At 45.3% G+C, this 16,409-nt stretch overlaps 1 protein-coding gene across 3 annotated transcripts in view; it reads left to right on the top strand.

The window, feature by feature from the left end:
* Window positions 1–16,409, top strand: part of RPS6KA1 (ribosomal protein S6 kinase A1) — an 860,823-nt gene that overhangs the window by 722,346 nt on the left and 122,068 nt on the right. For all 3 annotated transcript variants that reach the window (XM_085647731.1, XM_085647732.1, XM_085647733.1), the window contains one exon: window positions 3,754–3,843. In XM_085647731.1, coding sequence (XP_085503857.1) covers window positions 3,754–3,843 — 90 coding nt within the window. The remainder of the gene's footprint in view (window positions 1–3,753; window positions 3,844–16,409) is intronic.

The following is a 16,409-nucleotide window of genomic DNA, read 5'->3' as shown; positions in this document are numbered from 1 at the left end:
CAAGCCTGGCCTGTGCCGGAGTGGACAAAGACCTCGAGGACGTCCCCCCGGCGACTGTGATCCCGAATCCAGCACCCAAGGACCCACCTCGACGCTCCTGACGCCTGCAGCCTCAGAACCAGGGACCCCTCCAACCGCGACCAGCAGAGGGTAAGATTTCCAGACACCAAAAGGCACCCCTGCACCCGGCGCCCTGTGGCCCCCTGTGCCCAACTCCTGGGTGCCTACTTAACCTCCAACTACCCAAGTTACCTCTCGAAGTGGTGGTTGCACATGAAGAATCTTCGTCCTTGCAGTCTTTGTTCGTTCTTGAGCTTCTCCATTGCAATCCATTGAGCGCCCGATGGCTCAAAAGCACCCTGCACCCAGCCGCCCGAGTGCCCCTGGCAGTGCAACCTATGTCCTAATCTACTTCCCCATTTGCCCTGAGCAAGTGACCAGGAGCCCAGCTCCCACAGCCGCGTGGCCTGCTAGCCAGCAGCCACCAACCAAAGGCCCCCTACCTCCCATAGGATAACATTGGGCCTAACTCACTCTGCACCCGGCTGCCCCTGTGCCGCTGAGGGTGTACAACTGTACTTACCTGACCCTGGGAGACCCCTGAGTCTATGCCCAGAACCTTAACTCTGCCAGTCGAGTACTTACCCAAAAGCCGATAACTCACTTTTCTTCCATAGGGTAACATTGACTGGTTTCACGTGGAAATTCTTCTGTGTCGAGTTTTGAAACGTTAAAATATTAATCTAAAATCAGCCGAATTACGAAAACGAATTTACTCACCTGTTATCAGGAGAGAGTTTCCAGTGCTGGATCTTGGTGCCCAGCACTGACCCTGAAAAGTAATTACAACCGTACTTACCTTTAACTTGATTTCCCCCATAGGATAACATTGCCTGGTTTTCACCAGAAATTCTTCTAAGTTTCGATTTTGCAAACTTACAAATATTTGTTAAAAATCGCCTGTATAACAAAATCACATTCTTTCAACTGTTTACAGGAGATACCCCAGTGCTGGATTCAGGATCCAACACTGAGTTAGAAAAAGTAACCATAGCCCCGCTTACCTGCTAAGTGAATTTCCTCCCATAGGATTACATTGTTGATTCTATGTGAAAAAGTTTTTAAGTGTCAACTTTTAAAATGCAATAATATTCCTTAAAAATCATAACTGTAACCAAAACGTTTTTACTCAACTGTTTATAGGAGATCTCCCAGGACTGAATCTAGGATCCAGTCCTGTGGTAAGAAAAGTAATCCAAGAAGTAATCTATTGCATTTAACTAGAAATGCCCATTGACCTCAATGTATAATTGTGTTTGAAATTGTGTTGCTTATTGCAACAACTGTAACATTGCATTCAAAAGTCTATTGCCTTTTGAAAAGTATTTATCTAAAGCATCTCATCCTGAGAAAGTATATTTTGATACCTATTGTTGGTTCTAAAATAAAACCAGCATATATTTTTATATACAAACCATTGGCCTAGAGTTCAATTCTTGAGTGTGAGAGACCTTTTGCTGACAGAGTGTGTGCAACAAATGCTTTACAATGTCCTCGGATACTGCCTTACTGCTTGACCAAGCTACCACTTTAGAGAGTAAGGTTATATCTAACTTTAGCATCTGCCAAACCTCTGGGGACTGTGGACTCTGTGCACACTGTACCTATTTGGGAACAGTATATACAGAGCCACTTTCTTACATGAGTGTTTAAGGATAACAAAGGGAGATCGATATGAGAGTTATAAATGGGCAGTGAAAAGCAGGAGGAAAAGTTCTGAGATGGAGGTGAAATGAAAAATGCGAGAAAAAATGGTGAGAGGGTGGGGAAGAAGCAGTGACACCTGAGTGAGGGATAGTTTGATTATAGGTGCTAGAAGAATTGAAGAGTGAGAAATGAAGAAATGATTTTGATCTGCCGAGGGTGTAGAAATTTGTAGGGCATAGGAAGCGGAGTGGATTTAAGAGGTGAAAAAGGTTTGTAAAATGATGAAGTGGAACGAAATTTGCTGAATGGGACTATTCATATTGCAGTGGGTTCGATGAGAGTGGCAAATGCTGCATCATTCTCCAGCACAGCCAGACTTCACCAATACTATTTTTCCATATTTTGTCCATCACCATCTGGGCAGAGGCTTTCCATTTGTTCAAACGCCTGATCAAGGGATAAAGAGAATCTTTCATTACTTGACAGTGTCTCAACTTGTGATCATTGACCAACGAAATTAACATTCACTGTAGTGGATTTTTCTTCAAAGAATCTGAACACTGTATTGCTGCCTGGGTAATGCACATAAAAAAACGTATTGGCAGAGTTGTTCCCACTGAATGTTTAGCAGAAACTATCACCACATCACTTGATTCATGACTGTATTGTCTTACTTAGCCTGTGGTGCACATTTACAAATCTTTAACATGTTTGGTAACAAGTTGTTCATACAACAACTAATTTAGTCCTCTCTACAATAGCCAATTTGCATCAAACCTTGGTCTCTCCTATACCTGGGAGCCCAGGACCTTATTTAGAAAATGTCCATTCTAGTGCTATTCCTTGAGCTAGCCACATGCATGAGCTTCATACATCTGTGCCTCTGACATATAAAAAATCTTCTATATGATAAGGTGGCATTGATTAATAACCCAAGCCAAAGGCACTGCCCTCAACCACAAGAAGATTGCTTGACTTTACTTTTCCCGTATACCATATCAGTCCATTAGCTTCAACACAACATATACCATACTTTTCAGTTCTGTTTAAACAGAACACGGTTTGGATTCCGGTGATGACTTGCTTGCCACCAATACTAGTCCAGACAACATTGCAAGATGGAGTGCATCCTTTATGCAGAGCTGCTATCTGTTGCACAAGTCATCTTCTCGTAAAATCTGTGTCTGTTGTGTTATCCATTCAAGTACATGTCGGAGGGGTCTGTAAGCCAGCTACATGGTTCATTCCAAATGCTTCTGTTGACACAGCACACGTTTCTACTTCTGGGAGTAATGTGTTTTAGATAAGTAGTTAGAAATGCATATGCTTGAGACCATTAGATGCTGGATGTTGTTTTCTAACCCCTTCCATTTATATTCTTCTGCCAAAGGCTAAGGTTTGGCTGGGAACTGGAGTGGACATGGATAGTAGGATAAAGTGACCTTTATATGGAGGAGATGGGCTATACATGTCTATCTCATGCAGTAATGCACTTTTGGGTTCAATCTTAAGAAGCAGTTTCTGGCCTTGGAACTTCTTGGCAACATACTCATTGATTGAGAAGAAGAAAGACCCTAGTACAAGAAGAAACCTTGCTGTAGGAACAAACACAGTGGGCTCAATTCACAAAGATGTTTGAGTATGGGAAGCATACTCCGATAGTATTACTTCCAGTACTTAAAAATGCACTTGTAAATCATCTTTGAGCCATCCAACTCACAATTATTAAAAGTGCAAAGAGGGCACCGTATTTTCTGTTTGTACTAATTGTATCTAAACTTCCTCTAAATATTCCCATGGTATTCCCCTTTTGTATGATTTGGGGCAATTCACAAAGGCATTTAAAAGTATGCAAAGAAGTACTATAAAAGTATGACTTCCTGTATTCATGAATACGTGTAAATTTGCCCCAATGTGTACTTCCTGTTGTGGGGCTCCCACAGCATGTCCAATTCTCAGTGTTTAGTCTTGAGACATACAGCCTCCGTGTCAGTTATGCCTTCTGAATTAATCTGTGATCCTATTTATAATGTCTGTCTATTGCAGATCATTGACAAGAGCAAGAGAGACCCATCAGAAGAGATTGAGATACTGCTACGGTATGGACAGCACCCCAACATTATTACCCTAAAAGATGTAAGTACATTTGCCAGAACTCTAAGGAAAAAACTGTCAAGGACGCTGATGATTGGGAAAATAAAGTGCTTAATGTATTTTGGTGAAAGAGCATGGGTTTATCATTTTAAATGCTTTGTGTTCTCCCTTCCTTTTGTGTTTGGACTTAAAATTGGTCTAAACATTTAAAAACAAGTACATGGCTATGGCTCTGAGGCATGTGTGTGAACAGAGATTTTTTCATAGCAACAAGGAACCGAAATGCCTGAGATTCTATCTTCAGACTGTTAAATTGCTATGTGAGAAGCTGATTAAATGTAGCTTTTCAAAGTTGTCTCTTGAATTACATTTTCCTGGGGACAAACTAAATGTGCTCTTCTGGACATACCTCAGGCTTGTTCATCAGGAGGGAAGGTTTTGCCTGCAATGCTAATCTGTGTAGTATTCCCATTGTGGAAATCTGCACAGCTGCAATGTCTTGGTCACATTGTTTGTGCAAGCATTACTTGGAAGCATCTTCCCAAGGAGGCAAGTGGAGATACTCTGTTCCCAGGTAGCTCTTCAGGCACTTACTCTTATCTTTGTCTCCAGTTTTTATTGAATAACCACTGCTCGGTACAGAAGAAAGTGAAATTATGAAGCAACTGCTTTGGCTCCAGTTTCTCTGGCATTGAATGTTTTTGTGATTTGTACCCAGTGTCTGATGTTGAATAGGTCTCTCTCCAGATTATCTGATTTTTATTGTTTGTAGCCTTGTATTCTATGCATATTTTAGATGCTCTTGTAGTTTTCTCCTCTGTCATGTGGATATATTTGAGTTTCTCATGTGTCTTGCATTGAGTGTGCATGGTGATCTTTCCACACTATTGTATGTTTTTTTCCAGTTTTTAATACATTGTCTACAATTGTATAAGTTTAACATAGTCAACAGTCCACAGGGAGCTGGATGTCCTCAGACCATCTTAAACATCAACCTGAAATCTAAGACATTCTTCACATGTTGGTTTTACGCTCTGAGGTGAGCCATGAAACCAGCAGCTGCAAGAAACCTTGCATGTAGAGGCCCTTGTAGTTTTGTTCATGGGATATACCCGGGTTTAAAAAGAGGCTACTGTATGATCAGAAATATGTTATGACCATAGGTTGCTAATTATGTATCATGCCAGCTGTTGAGAGACTTAAGTATGAAGAATTTCTCTTCAGCCATGCTAACAGTGTGACCAACAGAGATGTATGTAATTGTTGTATTATCAGAGCTTGAGGAAAGTGACTTAGAGGCATACCTGGAGTTCTATACATAAACTCTCCTATGGAGGAAGTGTTTTTCTTCTAAGAAGACTGAGCCTGTGCCTTTTACAGTAGTTTCAACAAAGAGATCGTGGCACCAAGTCACAGCCCAATATGATAATTTTGAATGGAACAATAGCTTCTGAAAAACTTCCACAGAAACCCCTGACCATGCCTGTATTGAAGCACATTGTCTCTCGAGCCTTCACCATACCTTGCATAAAACAAAGGATGTGGCAAGAAAAGCCTTCTAGCACTACTTTGCTCTTTAAAAGTCTCAACATAGAAATCTAGATGTCATTGCTGTAAAGCAGAGAGATCAATACACCATCACTCTGTTGCAAAGATTTCTGCCGAGCTAGCCACAGTACAGGAGTCCAACAAAAATCCCCATACAAGAATTCCTTTGTTTGCCATAAACATTTTAGAAAACTAGCAGTCAGATACAGGCTATAAATATTGCTGCTCTGTTTTGGCGATAGCATCCATCATGTAGGTGATTCTACCTAAGAAGGAATTATTTAAACACAATTTTGGTGGACTTTATTACTGACACCCATTCATAGAAGGATGATTCACTCTTGTAGTACTTCCTGCCCAATGCATTATACCTTGTAGCACCATTATACAGATATTGGCTGTGAAATATGAGACGTTGCTGCACAAGTTGACATTCTACAGAGGCTTCTTAAAGTAAAAATGGGAACCCAAACTACGCAGGTTGGTTCCTGCCCTTGATGGTCTATATAATGGAAAGGTCAATGAATATTCTTGTTAGCTACTCCGAACCATAAGCACAGAGGCCATTGAAAATTATGAAATTGGTACCACAAGACTGGGTATGATCAATTTGCCTTTTGTTACCACAGCGTCTGATAACTCAGGCTCCAGCACTATATGCCTTCTGACATTAGAAAAAAGTTTGACGCTTGTAATAAACTTCTTCCTTGTCAATGACAATTTGAATACAATAGATACAGAAGATATTTCTTCTGTAGGAAACAAAAAAGCACTGCTGAGATTATCAGAAAAGCCCCAAGGCCCACTTAAGTGGAGGACTGCCAGCTGGCCAGTCATTATCATCAACAATCTTTATTCGGTTTTGAGTAAAACCATAAAAATCAAACAAACATGATTAAAATGTGTTCCACAATACAGGTTAACAACTATTAATATATCAAATTACACTGGGTTTATAATTAAAATACATAGATTACAGTGCAGAAATTAATCACAACTTGACCTGAGTCTTAGGGCTGCCCTTAAAAAAATAAGAGTGTACAAAACAGTATCTGTAGAAAGAAGTTGTAAAAAGATAAAAGCTGGTCTAACCCTCCTGAAACCAGCCTTTTTCAGGATAGGAATAATAATTTTCTGGGAAGATCATAAAAGCTGCAGAACATTAAAAATGGCATCATGTCCTGAGGAGTCTCTCCATTGCAGCCACAGGGCATGAGACACTGACCTCTGTGGGAGCCACGCGGTTGAGCCAAGAGATAGTGGAAAAGATTGAGCCGAAACCTCGTCAATAAAAAACTATCATAAATGCTTTTGAGCCCTAAAAGATATGGTTCTGTGGTTGGCACCATTTTTAGAATAATGTGCCTACGCACACTGGACTTGCACAGCTCTGCTTCCTCTCTTTTGCAACGGCTCCTTGAAAAACACTCTTTGACCCATGCATAGTCTCTCTTACATATACTCTCCGGATTAGTGAATAGTTCTGCACTGCCTAGCCTCAAAAGGCCTACTCTTATGTACTGAAGCCATCAAATACGCGAAAAATGGTCAAGCGAAAGACTGTCCTTTAAGATGTGTTTACTAAGTGTATTTTCCTGCTTGGCCCAGATCCTGAGCCATAATGCCAGGGGACGAAAAGCCAGTTCATCTGAGAGGAAAGGCATCCCATGTTCTTCATGGACAACGTACAAAGAAATACTTTGCGGCACAGAAAGGGCCCGTGGCGGAACGTTTTCGGTAATTTGCAGGGCCCTTACCCCCAACATGGCACCAGATCTCACTCCCGTAACTGGCCTTTGAAATACATTTTGCTTCATAAATCTTCAAGAGTGCCCCTATAGGTTTCCCTCCCACTCTGGTGGCAAAGTTAAAAACGGCTGCAGAAGATTTCACTTGTTCCCCTTTCTTCCGAGTAAGCAAGGGGGACCAGCTCAAAGAGTCATTAAACAAAACCCCCAAATAGGAAAAGTCGTTAGTCTTGGGTATTGGTGATGATCCTAGCTTAAAGGTAAACTGCTTTGCTTAGCTGTATGAGGTCCCACCTGCATAATAAACTATTTTGAGTGATTAACCGTCAGGTCCTCCAAAAAGTTAGTAAAAGAACTCAATATAAGTTGTAGGCCCCTCGCTGTCCTCTCCATGAGGACCGCGTCGTCTGCTTATAGTAGGACTGGCAGACTGCACTTGCCTACCTGGGGACAATCGGCTTTTGTGGCCAAAAGGGCCTTCTCTAGAGAGTTAATATAGAAGTTAAAAAGGAAGGGTGCTAGTATTCACCCCTGAAGCACCCCTCTCTTAATGTTTATTTGCCGGGTCACTTTTGTGTCTTTTGTATAGCGAACAGCCGTCCTTGAGTCTCGATGAAGATCCTTGAGAAATAAGATAATGTTGCGATCAATGCCAATGGTATACATCAATTGCCATAGCTTAGATCTATTGACACAGTCAAACGCTAGGGATAGGTCCATAAAGGCTAGCAATATGGTGCTGAAACGTGCCACCGTATACTTAGTCAGAACCATGTACAGATTTAAACATTGTTCCACTATGGAACAGCCTGAGTGGGAGCCATTTTGAATGTCACTTAAAGTTGAGTGCATCCTAAAATGGCCGACGGTGAAGGAGCTCTTCCTGTGGGCTCCTGAGGTTTGGTATCGCCATCGGCGTAAATCCCTGGAAAACCCAGGCCATCGAGCCAATCAACCAAGCTACTTGTTCAAAATGGTAGATTAGAATATTCTTTACCTGCATCCTGGATTCACCGGACTCACAACACGGAGAAGCTTGAGCCGCGAACCCCTCACCGGTCTCACTGCAGCGGTCCCGGACCTCTCTACTTTCGAACGTGGGCCAGCGGACTGCCTCTGCACCAGAGATCCCCCGAGGCTACCCTCGCTTCGGTAGGCACGGAGCGACGTCACTGACGACAATAGGACCAGGAAGATGACCGACCACCGGGGAGGCCTTTCTTCACCTGGCACCCTCTGCCATCGGACCAGAGACTTGCCTGGCTCCGGCGTAGATCGTGGTGGTGTTGCGCCGTAGTTCTTCCGGGGTCCACCTTGCTGGGGTCATTTTTTGCAGGGCTCCGCTGGCTGGGGCTGCCGCTGTTTCCTGGAGGCGACGGGTTTCTCTGGCCCGGTATTGCGGCCTCCCTCGACTGCTAGCCTAGGGAGAGTGGATCAGGCCCCGGATCGATGCCTTGCACGACTGTGGGCCGCGGGGTGTGGATCGGGCCCAGGTGTGTTCCTCCCTCGATGGAAGGCCCAAGGAAAGTGATTCTGTCCCCGGAGATACCCTCTTTCCTGTTTGGGGGCAGTCGCAATCTCTTTGGGGCAACAGGCCTCGAGCAGTCCACCTAGCTGCAGGGGCCCATTGCCTCGTTGCGTGCTGGATTGCTGCCTCCCACAACCACAGGCCGCTGAGACTGAGTCTGGCCCCGAAGGAGCCCTCCTTGGTGGGCGCACTGTGGAAGCGGTTTGGAAGTGCTAATCACTTTTCTGCTGCCACGCCAGAAACATCCTGAGGCGGCAAACAATCACGCAAGCTTGTCATGGAACCTCTTCCCTCCACCCCTCTTGATCGGTCTCTGACTCCGGCTCTGAGAGGGGAGGCCTCTTCTCACCTCTCCAGCAGCTACCGGACCGACCCGCGCTAGCTCCTGAAGTCCCAGATCCAACGGAGCTCCCTCAACACTTCTATGAGGGGCCTGACTGCAGGCTACAGACCGGCATCCGAAAAATAAATAGGTAAGGGTTGTGCCCTCGCCCCTCCTGACCCGTCCTGACTACAATAGACTCCTCGTGGGCCCAACTCCACGCCTCCCTAAGACAAATTCTGACTTTCACTCACCCACAGACTCTTGATATTGGATTTAATCATTTTTGCTGTATGAGGGTTAATCAGCACTGAAACCCCATTTTGGGCTCCATCCTCTGACTCCCCTTTTGGCAGGTTAAAACCACATACACGGAAACAGAAGGAGGACCAACACACCTGACACAGATACATAGAAAGAGACCGAGGACTACGCACTCAACTCATTCTACTTTCTACAATCAGGAATGAATGGGACCTAACACCCCACTCTGCCTATGGAGAGGGACATAGGACAACCTCCCAACGAGTAAAAATACAGGGAAAGTGTTATAGGATCAGCCTCTGACCGGAGTTATCTCTGAGTAATCATCTTATCGTGTTTGTTTACCTATTTAATTTGCTCCATATTAGCGAAGTAATCTGTTTTTGCTATCTAATCTGCTCCTGATTTTAATTCCTCGCTTGTTTACCCTACTTCCTTATCTTGCCCCTTTTTTAATCATCATATTTATCGTGCTTGTTTACCTATTTTAATCTACTAAATATTAGTGATGTAATCTGTTTTGCTATCTAATCTGCTCCTGATTTTAATTCCTCTCTTGTTGAACCCTACCTCCTTATCTTGCCCCTATTTTTCTACCCACCACTCTCCCAGTGCCCCCCCCCCCCATGGCTCCCAACCCGCCTCTCCTCTCCTCCTCTACCCTCCTTAACTTCCCTCTCTTCACTCTGTCTTCCTCCCACGTCCACCCCACATGCCCCTTCACAGCACTGACCATTATCCCCAGGACCATACTCTCTCTAAACACGGCCCCAACTCCTGGACCATGCTCTACCCCCCAAATCTCTCCAAACATGCAAGGAAAAACTTCAAACATAAACTCCTCATCCGTAACCCTGAAACACTCATTGTTGAGAACTACCTCAGCCTCCCCTCCCCCATTATTACCAACTACATCTTTTTCTCCAAACGCCTTTCCAAATGGAAAAGCATCTTCCTTCAACACCTCCCTATCTCTAAATCAGCCAAAATACCATATGGAGTCAAAATATCCACCGCTCCCTCCCTAGCCTTTCATGGTGATATTGATATCTCCTTCAAACAGGTAACATCCTCATACAAGCCACGCCATCCCACCTTTCCATCTTCGAACACCACTTCAGCACTATGTCTCTCCTGCTTAACCACTCAGCGCCTAACACTCCTCCTCCCCAAACGAATAGCACCCCTCAAACCTCTTCCTCCCCCCACTCTACCTCCACTCTCAACCAACCAGCTAACTTTAGCTTCCAAAAATGGACCTCACCATCTCCCTCCCTGGACCCCCCTACTGATAACTACTTCCCCCATCCCCAATTACCTACTTCTCATCCCCCACTAATCTCCCTCTCTCCCCCTAACCCCCTGAACCCTTACTCCTCGGACCCCTCCTTGAATAACGGTAGCCCCAAATCCCTATCACCTACTTATCATTCCCCTCCCATGACCTCCCCTCCCCCTGACCCCCCAACCTCCCTCCACCGACCGCTCGCATACTCTACCATCCTTTCCCTTCAATCACCTAACACAACTCCTCACACCCCTACTCCTACCCATCCCGTACACCCTCTGCTCCCCCTTCCCATCCTCTCTATCCTCCCCCCTCAGGCTCTACCTAACCCACCTCCCAACCCCTCACCCCAACCCCCAATAAACACACATTCCCCTCACACCAATATATCCGTTTCTCACTTGCTCCTTGCCCTTTTATCCTCTCTGGCCACATCACCTGAAGGTATGTGCCCCCTTTATAACCTAACCCCTCCACTCACACTTAACAGCTCTGCCACCCCTCACTCCATACCAACTACCCTGTCTCCCCCCTCACACAGCAGGCCACCATTCGCAACTAATCTAGACCACTCCCTATCCCCAGATCATATGCCTCCCTCCTCCTATGCCCCTTCAGTCCTTCCCGGATTGCACCGAACCTACACAACATCGAACTCGACCTGTCTACTTTGACTACCGAACCCCTCACTCCTCCCAGCCCCGTCACCCCTCACCCCACACCATCTACCCCATCTCCCCCCTCACACATTAGTCCACCCTCTGCAAATAACACCGCGCCCTCCCGATACCTCCCCTCTCCTTAATTGCCCAGATCCTAAACAACATTGAACATGACCTATCTAATTTAACTACGGAATTTGCCCGACTCAGAAAAGATTTTTTTTCTTCCACAGCACCATAAAACCCCACCCTCCCTCCCTAACACCAAACACAACCTTTGGAGATCGCTCCCTCTCTGCTGCCGTACTCATAGACCTCTCCGCACCTCGAACCATCTCTCCCCGTCCGACCTTGCCGACCTATGCAACTCCTACCTTCCTAATCTACCAACTACCAACCACCAACCCTCCACTCCCCTACGCCCACATCCCTGTTATCACAGGGACAAATAGAACCCCCACTTCCCCCAGACCACCGTCCCAACTCACGTCGATCCACTCTTGCTCACCCTCCATACACAACCCCACACAACTGAAGTGCATGCGCATTAACTGTCGCTCCGCTGTCCTACACGCCACGGAAATCTCGGAAACCATTGATTTTGCATTCCTCACAGAAACCTGGCTAAATGACCACTCAACGAGCATACTTGACCTACTCTTCCCCCCCTGGATACTCTATTCTTAGAAAAGATAGACCTAACAGAGTTGGGGGTGGGCTAGCCATTATCTTTAAAAATGAACTTCAGATTTCCCTTGTCACTAACCCAGGCTACTACTCCTGCGAATACCTGGAAGTAGAACTGTCAACTCAAAACTCCCTCCCAATTAGTCTATACAACATCTATCGCCCCCCGGGACCACCACAGCCCTTCATTGAGGACTTATCGGATCTACTGACGCAATCAGCATTATCCAACTCAAAAAATCTCTTTCTTGGGGATCTTAACCTCCATTAGAACGATACCAATGACCCCACTATTTAAATGTATGTGTCTTGTAAAGCGCACTGCTGCCCTGAGGCGTCGTGGCGCTGTAGACCGCTGGGGAACCAGTCCTGGTTATCCCTGTGAGATGGTCCCTCCAGGGTATCTCCAAGGTGAAACCAGGCATCCCCGGCGAATGTGGGGGGCCGTTGTGGAGATGAGGCAAGCTAATGCCCAGAGTTGCCGAGTGTGATCCCTGGTTAGAGTAGGCACAGAAGCGAGAATTATCGAGTCCGCTGGCCCTGGTCCACGACCCTGCCGTGTCGGGAATTGAACCCTGGTCCCGGGCCGTCCTCTGCTTCCAGGTCTGCTGCCTCTAACCAGTGAGCCACACCACTATCTCCCTCCTCACTACTCTTCTTGAGATCAATGAACTCAAACAACTATGCCTATCCCCAACACACACTAAAGGATCCATACTTGACGTCATTCTGTCCAACGAAGATCTGACCTCTGTGACCAATATCATCCCCATTGACTGGTCCGACCATCACCTTACACTGTTCACCATTGCTACCTCAGCAAACCTCCCCGCCTCTAAAACTACCAGACCTAAGAAATTGACAAGAAACCTAAAATGTATCCCCCAGGTGTTCTCCAATCTAAACTCCAAGCTCAACTTTTTCTCATTCCCCCCTCACAAAATGCGAATGAGCTCACTGAACTCTTTAACAATAATGTCAAAAGTATTCTTGACCAACTGGCCCGCTTAAACTCAAAAACCTAAGAAACACCCCCTCAAACTCTTGGTTTAATACAGAGATAAATAATGAAAGACGGGCACTCAGACTGTCGGAAAGAACCTGGAGACACCATCCCTTACCCTCCCCTCCCATCTTGCACTTCTCAGACGTGCTAGATCCACGTACAAAAAACACATCCTCAAGGAAAAGGCATCCTTCTTCCGCACTCAACTTGATCGTTCCAAAAACAGACCCAGGGAACTCATCAAAATCATCCAAAACCAAACTTCCCTCGCACCTCCAAATATGACAGCCTCCTCAGACAGATGTGAAGAAATTGCCCACTTCTCAGAAAAAATTGCCAAAATTGATCAATCCTTCCCACCCACACAACTACCCTCCAACTTCCAATGCAATCTTGTCCTCACCTCTAATCCTACTCCACATCCCCCCTTCCAGCTGACCCTTTCTCTCCTCTGCCCACTATCCTACCGCTCCTCAGCGACCCTCCTCACCCACCCATTTCCCTACCCCCTACCACTCCACAGGCCTCTTACCTACCACGTCTCCAGTAACCAACTCCCCTAAATCACAACTTAAGAACAATGCCTCCTTGCTCAACTTCCTCCCTGTCACTGAGCTAGAAGTCCTCGAAATAATTGGCAATCTTAAACCGTCCTCCCACACAAAAGACCCCGTACCCTCTAACCTTGTCTCTGCCCTTAAGCACATCATCACCCCATTCTGGACCAAAATCATCAACACCTCTCTCTCCACGGGCTGTGTCCCCACCTCCCTGCAACTTGGACAAATCTCGCCCATAATCAAAAACCCAAATGCTGACCCCAATGACCTAAATAATCTCCGCCCCATCACTAACCTCCCCCTTCTCTCAAAGGTCCTTGAAAAATGTGTCCTACTACAACTAGACAAACACATCGAAAACTTCAACTTACTCGACCCCTTTCAATCTGGCTTCAGGAAAGGCTGCAGCACCAAAACGGCAATGCTCAATGTCATAGATGACATCCATCAATCACTTGACAATGGCGAGACCTGCCTTCTTATCCTTCTTGATCTCTCTGCAGCGTTCGATACAGTCAACCATTCAGCCCTACTTAATGTGCTTAGGACCCGTTTCGGCCTTAATGGTACCGCCTACAAATGGTTCATCTCTTACCTACAACACCAAACTCAGCAAATCAAAATTCAAAACTCTCTCTATAACCCCACTCCTGTCTCCCTTGGAGCCCCCCAAGGAACTATTCTCTCTCCCTCCCTATTTAACCTCTTTATGGAACCCCTCACCCTCATTCTTAATCAAGCAGGCATCAATTACCACCTCTACGCCGATGACACCCAAATCTAATACAAGATTAAAACTCATGCTGGCATCTTACACCTGAACAACACCCATACCAAGATCCAAACCTGATTCCATTCATTTCAAACTTAACCCTAATAAAACCGAAATCATTCTCTTCTCCCCCCAAAATAACCCTCTCCCCGTTCAAATTATGGATTTATGACCTTAATGCACTCAACTGCTCACTCACCCTGTCCAACTCCGTCAAATCTCTTGGCATCTCTATCGACAACACCCTAACCCTGAACGTTCACATCAAAAACTCTGCCAAAGGAGCCCTCTTCACTCTCCGTCACCTCAAGAAAATCAAACCATTCATACCCACCGATGATTTTAAACTTTTAGTTCAGTCACTTGTTCTGTCACGTATTGATTATGGTGATGCCATCCTCAACGGAATACCCAAGGTACACCTTGCTCCAATCAAAGCTGTACTCAACCTTGCTGCCAGGCTCATCACAGACTGCAAACGCTTCGATCATATGTCCCCGGAACTCAAATCTCTTAAATGGCTCCCTATTGAAGGCAGATCTGCCTATAAAACCGCCTGCATTACTCATAAAATCCTCCACCAAAACACTCTGCAGTACCTCTCAAAGAAACTCCTCATTGCGGGCTCCACTCGACCTCTGAGAAGCACCAACACCCTCCTCCTAATCCCACCTCTGCATAAAAAGAAAGCCACACAATCTTGCTCCTTCTCTGGCAATGCCCCTACTATCTGGAATGCCTTCCCAAAAAACCTGCGCTGTAATTCCTCCTATTCTAGTTTCAAAATAGACCTCAAAACCCACCTCCTCAATTATTATTGGGGATCCTAACCTGTGTCCTACACCTGATCTTATCACCATACTATATTTGTTCAGTAATATGTCCTTTTTCATGTACACCATCTACCTAATTACTTGAAATGTATAGCTCCAGCCCCTGTTTATTTATCTTGATTTGCATAATGCTCATGTTGTTTTTATTTGCATATTTCAAATTTGTGTTGCTTTACCTTCGCTTTTATACCGTATTTGCCTTATAATATCCTTATCTTGTAAAGCGCTCTGATTCCTCTGGGTCTAGCCAGCGCTATATAAAACTTTCTAAATAAATAAATAAAAAGTTATTTTCATCGGCCTAAGATGCAAGTCTACCCAGAACAATGCGACCCACCACCTTACCAGTCCAGAAGAGAAATGGGCCTGAGCAAAGGGTACTGTCCCAGTCTCCCTTTTTAAAAATCGGGATAATGATCTGGCCAGTCAATTAAAGTTTGCTGAAGCAACAGTCCCAAAGTTATTCTTTTTAAGATGAACTCAGGGGAACACACTGGAGTGTGGGACGGAATGCTTGAAAAGGCACACTGCATCCACCCAAAACCTGACCAAAGCAAGTGACTTGTCAACAATAGCACTTGAATTATAAACAGTAAAAGGACCAGAGGGTGCTAGCTATGGTAAATGTTCATTACTGGTTTCACTTTGATATATTTCAGGTATTCCTGCCTCTGTTATGAAATGTACCATTTAATAAATTGGTGTTCCTCAAGACTGAATATGGAGGAGCGCCACCCCCCACCACCACCAGTAAATAAAACTGGTTTTAAACCAGTTTTATTTTAATCCCCAGGACACGGACTAGTCTTGGTGGCGGTCCAGGGGATGATAGTGCTCTCAGGCCAGCCAAACACCTCATGCACAGTGAAGCTCTCTCCAGGCTCAGCTGCGTTGCCAGGGCTGGAGAGAGCAGGCACAGGCTCCCAGTCTGCCTAAGAGTGCAAGTTGCTGACGCGCAGGCCAATCCTGAAGCTGCTCTCATCCGAGGGCAGCTTCAGGATTGGCTGCAGTGCAGGCTGGAAGCCTGTGTCCCAGAGCCAGAAGCAAGAAGAGCTGATGTGTTGTACTCAAACACCTCCCTCCTCTAGTCCTGCCCGCTCCCCCACTTTGGCAGGGGGCGGGCTGCTACTGAAAGGGGCTGCAGTTTCAGCTCTTTGCTAGGACAATTCAGCCCTTATGAATTTAATGAAGATTACCATGGATCACAATTGGGGTTGCAGGTAAGTAACCTTTCCCTTGCATTTCATAAAGAGTTTGTAAAAGTTCTGAAGTGCCTTGACATTTTTATTTGAAAGAAATTGAGTCTGGCTTTTCTAGTTCTTTTCTTGACCTTGAAGTATGATTCTGCAAGATTGGTCTCTTTAGTATTTCTGTGCTTCTTAATCTTCTA

Source organism: Triturus cristatus, chromosome 3_2, assembly GCF_964204655.1.
Source record: "Triturus cristatus chromosome 3_2, aTriCri1.1, whole genome shotgun sequence".
Classification (NCBI taxonomy): Eukaryota; Metazoa; Chordata; class Amphibia; order Caudata; family Salamandridae; genus Triturus; species Triturus cristatus.
The sequence above is the reverse complement of the archived record's forward strand: the minus strand, read 5'-3'. Positions and strand labels throughout refer to the sequence as shown.